This window comes from Dipteris shenzhenensis, chromosome 1 (assembly GCF_047967505.1).
Source record: "Dipteris shenzhenensis isolate YYH24624 ecotype China chromosome 1, Dip_SZ_1.0, whole genome shotgun sequence".
Taxonomy (NCBI): domain Eukaryota; kingdom Viridiplantae; phylum Streptophyta; class Polypodiopsida; order Gleicheniales; family Dipteridaceae; genus Dipteris; species Dipteris shenzhenensis.
The window spans coordinates 65991717-65999039 of NC_141596.1; the positions used below are offsets into that span (position 1 = coordinate 65991717).

Below are 7323 nucleotides of genomic sequence, written 5' to 3' on the forward strand. Positions count from 1 at the left end.
AAGTGACCTTCCAACTGGTGAAGGGATGGAAAATGACCACCATAAAGGGGCATGATCAGAAATCCTTGAACTGGTAACTAACCCCCCCTTATCGGAGGCTTCATCCACCACCCCTAATTCTATCCAAGCAACCCGCCCTAAATTCCTCCCCCTTTCTTCGATTATTCCAAGTAAACTCCAGCAATTCCTCAGGATCAATCTCTGCACAATCATATAAACCCCATGTCAGGCATAAAGTTTCCCAGGCATCACTCTCCTTCCCCATGATATTAGCTTTGGCATGCGACTGATCTTGACACCCACAGTCATATTCCAGTCACCACCAAGTAACCAGCACAGCAGGCATTGAAATACTCATCCTTGAGGGCATTTCAACAACTGGTATGCAGACCGGCAGAATTGGGAGCATACACGCTCACACACAAAAAGAGAACCCTTTTAAGGGAGATCCCAACCACTGTGAACCAACCCAACGAGTTCTGAAACAGTTCCTGCATTGACAGTGTGTTACGCGCCACAATAGCTATACCGCCCTTGCCTCTGCACAGACAGTTTACCATAACAGCAAAGTTTGCCTGCCTATACGCGAACCAGAGAAAATCATCCTCGCCACAGTTACATTCTTGTAAGAGTATGACATCTGGTTTCTTTTGATTAATCAAATCTAAACAACACTTTTGTTTCAGCTTGCTAAAACAACCCCTTAAATTCCATGAGATTACACTGATCTTTCCCAACTGTCCACTCACTGGGTGAAGGCTTTGACAGCATCTCGGAAGTCATAGAAACAATTTTCTTTACCTGGCATCTGGCGTCTGGCCACTTCCTTAATACACTTCGGGAGCACTCTTGTGGACACCTTTTGCTTGCCCTCACTAGATCCATTCTAGTTCTGGACTTCCAAAAGCCACTTCCGATGATTCGCATCTGGAAGGTGCTCATCCAGCAGCTTGAAGCCATTCCCCTTATCGGATAAGCCCCCAGTCCAAACAGGCAACCTCTGAGCTTTAGTATCTTGAGCCATGGGAGGGTTACGGACCTGCTGCCCTAGTGAAGCCCTCTGCGGGGCCTTAGAGCCATCCACCAGCATTTGGGTTCAGCTATGAGGTATGCTCTCTTGACGCTTAGCAATCTCAACCACACCCTGGGCTGTCTGAGTTGCGGTCAGCTTCCCCTTGTCAAACGGAGGATCCAAAGAGAGGGACAGACCTCAACCACCCTACCTTTCTTGGAGACTAGCTTCCAAGGGTAAACGAGGCTCAAAGAAAACGATCTCTGTGCATCCTCAATCGATGGATCCACTTGCAACGTCTGTTCCCCTTCTGGAGGGGCCATCACTCAGCATTACATTTACCACTCATAACTACAACATACGCACTGCTTGCAGCAGAGAAATTGCATGAACTGTCGATGCTGTACGATACTCTCGAGCTACTTGTGATTGATGAGATTTCACTTGTAGGCCAAAACACTTTTGTTGCAGCAGATACACGAATGCATGAAATAAAGCATAACCACTTAGAGCCATTTGGAGGAGTTGATGTCATCCTATGTGGAGACCTCTTTCAAGCAAATCTGACAAAAGACAGTTGGATCTTTTCAGACAAGTATGACAGAATATCACCTACACAACAAATTTGGAGGCAATATTTTTTATACTAAGAGCTAATAAATCCAACGAGGCAAGACAATCTCAAATTCTTAGAAATATTAAACAACATCAAAGTGGGTACACATTCAGAACAACACTTAAACATTCTCAACACAAAGTATGTACGACTACCGCCAAGAAGCGAAATAATTCCACATCTATTCTACATGAACGCACTGAAAGACAAACACAACACTGTATTCCAAAAATTGGGTGGGAACCCACATACGCTAAAATCAAAAGACAAGAGACACAATCGATGCAACAAAAAATACGAATACCAGATGACCCTAAGTGTACAGCAGGGTTGCACGTACAACTCAACCTAAAAGTAGGAATGATTGTTGAAATATGCTCTCGGAATCTAGACATTAGTGACGACTTAGTAAACAGTGCTGACGGTATGTTCATGCACCACAACACAAATGAATATCAGCCCGTGGTCTGGATATTCTTTCATGACCAAAAAGTAGGAAGAAAATCAAGATACAATAATAAAAACGTGTATCAACATTGACACACCAACAAATTGGACACCAATACTTCAAATACAAAGAGAATTTCAAGTCGGGAAAAACCAACAAAACACAGTAACAAGAACCCAATTTCCAATTCAACCTGCTCCTACAAGGACAGTTCATCGATCACAAGGACTATCGATGGACTTCCTAGCATTCGATCCTTCAAACATCAAATCACACGGACTAGTATATACAGCACTCTCAAGAATAAGGGACCCTAAAAATTTGTTCCTATTAAACACATTGAAAACAAGTCATACAAGAAGTAAACTGTCTTAGAAATGAATCACCATGGATCATGGACCAAAGGGACCTAACATCAATACCAAAAAATACAATTACCATCCAATCGTTGAACACAGCACACCTGCTTTCACATAAACAGGACATACTAGCAACAGATAACCTCATTGCATCAACAATCATGTGCTTACAAGAAAAACATACAAATACAAACGACGACATCGAAATTGAAGGATTCCAATGTGTTCACAAACACGAAGGACTAGGATTGGCAAATTTTACAAAAATAACGTCACACTTAAACAAACTACGTACACAAACAAGGAGCACAATGCTAGCTAACTGTCTTCCACACCACAAACTCAAAAACTTTTGACTTAATTAATATTTACAAACCACGAGGAACGATGACTACCACATTGATACAAAACTTAAACCATTTTTTTAACAAAACACAACTACAATACGAAACATACTATTGGAGACTTCAACATTAACTTCCAAACAAAAAACAAAGACTTTAAGAGATCTAAAACAATTCATGGGAACCCATCACATGAACCAAATTATTAAAACACCGACTACAATATATGGATCAACAATTGATCACATTTGGACTAATACTCAAAGTCATAATAAAATGTACGGAACGAACTTTGCTTATTAGACAAATCACTCAATTTTATACACAATGATTGAAGATATTCCTTAATTGATCAAATACACAGGGCATGCCCGATGAATACAATTCGTCCTTGTTTCTTCTCTTTCATTTTCTCTTTTATTTTCTATGTAGATTTTTGGTCTTTAGAACAACAAAAAATCTAAATTTGTATGATTGGACATATTCTAGTCTTACTAAGGTATATGTATGTTGACCCTCAACACTCTAACCTCCCACTTTTCCACCCGAGGTTGGTACCATCCAGCCAAACGAAATCAAGCGCAAAGACGCACAACACCAGGCCGATTTCCTCACCGATGCCTTGTCATTTGTGCCACAAAATGCCGCTGCACATCTTCGAAAAGCACGAAGCCGTCAACGTATGATGTACAACAAGCCCCATAAGCCGACAAGTTATTCCACTGGTGATTTAGGGGCTTATGGGCAAAAGGAGGGAAATAATGATGGCTATTTTGGATGCTTTTCCCTTGGAAGAGCCTAATTTGGATGTTTTTCCTATGATGCATGACATAATGATCCAATGGAAAATCAGACAAGTTATAAAGGAAATGTCACATCAATGGTTCTCGAGAGTGGGGGAAATAGCACCTTGAGGTTTAGAGCATGGAGTGCTATTTCCCACCTATTCCCTTCTATTTCCCATGGTGCATTTGCACAGCATAACAGAAATAGCTATTTCTTACGTATTTCCCTTCCATGTCAAAAGGCCCTTAGTGATGGTCTATTACCATATTCGCAAGAAGGGTTTAGCAAGAAAAAAATTGGCAAAATGGATTGGCCCTTATCAGGTCCTCAAGCCCATGGGCAGTACCACATGCTCTACAGTGCTGCACTACCGGCCACAAACAGACAAACACCACTGCTCATATTTCTAGGATCAAACCCTACCATGCAAGTACTTCCCTTTTTTCTTGGGGGGGAGTAGACGTGATTACTAACAGACATAACGGTTGAGCGCTCACCGTTCTCTTGAATACAAAAAAGTTGTTTAAAGTTTCTTGATGTAAATCGTCACAGACGATAAAAGGGGTTTTGGGGGATGAATGAACGACATTGAATTCTTGGCTCATTTGTATTGATCTGGCTATCTCTTCTGGTCATCCCGTAGCTCAGTTCCGTCGAGCCCTAACGCATATCTCAGTTGATCGTTACGATTTACCCTCAACTTATGTCAAATGGACAAAGAAATCTATTACAATTCTAGGTATTACATGCCATGGTCTACAATTGGCCCATTTGTATATGGATTAAGGCCCATGGACGTTTGCCTGTGTCTTCCTAGGGTGAGGGTCACATATTAGCCCTCCTTAGTCTCCAACAAGAAATGTGACCATGGGTCTCAGGTTCGGATCAGATTTATTCCAAACAATGAGAGTTGTAAAGCATCCAATGAGCGACATTCAACTGGAAATTTGCAGACGAAAGGTAGACTCACTACCATGTGCTGCACGAAAATGATAATATAATCTACATGATGCACTTCAGCAACGATATGGTAATACAAGTTTGAACCTTAAGAGTTCACTCCAGTAGATGCACTAGGGTTTCCAATAGTCCCCTTAATTACAGTTTTCTTACTTGAAGACCAGAGCGGTTTGCATCTCTGAAACACAAGTGCAGTGGCATTTTATGGATGTGTGAGTGTCCCCTTGGGCGTATGAATTAGGTCACACACGATAGCCAGTTCCCATCTTTTCATTCATCATCCTGCGACAAAAAATGTATGGGACGTACCTTCCCTCCCCATTTGAGACAAAGATCTTATAGCTTTGCACATATACATATCCTTGCCTTGGGAATGTCTTGGCCAACTACAAATACATGCACAATTCTGCCAACCTTGGCCCGAAGTTTGTCCTAGCTTGCGTGTTCCTCACTCATCGCCAACTGAATCTTGTTTTCCTGCTGCATGTGAGCACCTGCATAGATGTTCGACATCAGAACATATGCTACAGCATCCTTTTCATCCAATTGCACTGCATGTTCAAAGGCATATCTTCCAAGCTCCACATTACACCGTCGTTGACAAGCACCCAACACAGTTTGCCATACTACAATATTAGGTTGGAAGGGCATCCTATCCACCATTGCTACCACGTGGTCTAATTTGCCTGCACGGCCTAGGAGATCAACCATGCAAGTGTGGTGCTCAACATTCGGAGTGATGCCATAGTCTTTGCTCATGGCTTCAAAATAGTTGCAGCCCTTATCCACTAGACCTGCATGATTGCAAACAGCAAGAACACTAAGGAATGTGACCCCATTTGGGTTTATGCCTTCTCCTCCCATCCTTTCAAGCATATGGAAAACGATTTCACTTTCTCCTAGCTGAGCATATCCTGCAACTAGTGCAGTCCACATGACTACACCTCGAACTGGAAGCTTGTCAAATACTTCCTGTGCTCTTTCAAGAGTGCCAAATTTAGCATACATATCAATCAAGGTGCTGCCAACAAAAGGATCTCTTTCCAATCTCTGTCTCGCAATCTCAACATGTATTTCTCGTCCCTTGTCTGTGGCTCCTATGCTGCCGCACGCTTTCAAGCTGCAAACAATTGTAGCAGCATTCGGAGAGATGCCCTCCAGTTGCATTTGTTCGAAACAATTCATTGCTTCTTCATTAAATCCATGTTCAGCATATCCTGCAATCAGAAGATTCCACAAATCTACACTTTGAACTGGGAGATTGTCAAACACTTCCTGCGCTTTTGCGAGCGAACAACATTTGGCATACATATCAACCAAGGTGCTGCCAATAAAAGAATCTCTTTCTAACTCCTGTCTGGCAATCTCAGCATGTATTTCTTGGCCCTTGTCTATTGCTCCTATGCTTCCACAAGCTTGCAAGCTGCAAACAAACGTGACAGCATCCAGAGACACACCCTCCCTTTCCATCTGTTCCAAACAGTTGAGTGCTTCCTCACCAAGCCCATGCTCAGCATATGCTACAATTAGTGCAGTCCACAAGATTACATCTCGAACTGGCAGTTTGTCAAATACTTCCTGTGCTTCTGCAAGAGAGCCACATTTGGCATACATATCAACCAAGGTACTTCCAACACAAGGATCAGTTCCTAATTCCTGTCTGGCGATCCTGGCATGTATTTCTTGGCCCTTGTCTATGAATCCTATGTAGCCACACGCTTTCAAGCTCGAAACAAACGTGATAGCATCTGGAGAGACACCCTCCATTTGCATCTGTTTGAAACACTCCAGTGCTTCCTCACCAAGCCCGTGTTCAGCATATGCTGTGATTAGTATGTTCCACGACACTATATCTTTAACTGGCAGCTTGTCAAACACTTCCCGCGCTTTTGCAAGCAAGCCACATTTGGCATACATGTCAATCAAAGTGTTGCCAACAAAAGGATCTCTTCCCTGTATTTGTCTGGCAATCTCCACGTGTATTTCTTGGCCCTTGTCTATGGCTCCTATGCTGCCACAAGCTTTCAAACTGCAAACAAACGTGACAGCATTTGGAGTGACGTCCTCCACTTGCATCTGTTCAAAACACTTCAATGCTTCCTCACCAAGCCCACATTCAACATATCTCGCAATTAGTGCAGTCCACGAGACTACATTTCGAGCTGGCAGCTTGTCAAACACTTCCCTTGCTGTTGCAAGCAAGCCACATTTGGCATACATGTCGACCAAGGTGCTGCCAACAAAAATATCCCTTTCCAATTCCTTTCTGGCAACCTCAGCATGTATTTCTCGGCCCCGTTCTGCATCTTTCAGCCTAGCACAAGCCTTCAGTAGGGCCACAAAAGTATACTTGCTAGGATGTACAGAATCCTCTTCCAATTTGGGGTACAAATTGAGGACATGCTGTGAATCCCCACGTTCGATATAACCCATGATGAGATAAGTCCAAGAATGCGCATTCCGATCAATCAACCTGTTGAAAACTTGCAAACCATCGCACATGCTTCCACATTCGACCAACGTTGGGACAAGGTAGTTCCCAAGGGATCTATGCGCTTCCAGGCCACTTTCACACATGTAGGCATGCAAGCGCTTCGCATAAGTTAGGTTTTTCTCTTTCTTGCACTTCTGCAAGATGCTTATACAGTTCTCAATCGAAGGCAGCTGGGCCATCTGTTCGAAAGACGTAAACGCCTCCTCTAAGCTCAGCATTTCCAAGCCACTGTTCTCTAACACGTCTTCTTTTACATTGTCGTCCAAACCCAAAACTGGCCTTGCGATTGCTGCCACAGTCGGCG

At 42.9% G+C, this 7323-nt stretch overlaps 1 protein-coding gene across 1 annotated transcript; it reads right to left on the reverse strand.

The window, feature by feature from the left end:
• Positions 1-886: 886 nt before the first annotated feature.
• LOC147906233 (pentatricopeptide repeat-containing protein At5g04780, mitochondrial-like) lies at positions 887-7102 on the reverse strand. Its single transcript, XM_087389630.1, has 3 exons — positions 6890-7102; positions 5555-5995; positions 887-1060 (listed from the first exon to the last, which is right to left on the reverse strand). The coding sequence occupies exons 1-3, from the start codon at positions 7100-7102 to the stop codon at positions 887-889; spliced, it is 828 nt and encodes a 275-aa protein (XP_087245756.1).
• Between the last annotated feature and the right edge of the window lie 221 nt (positions 7103-7323).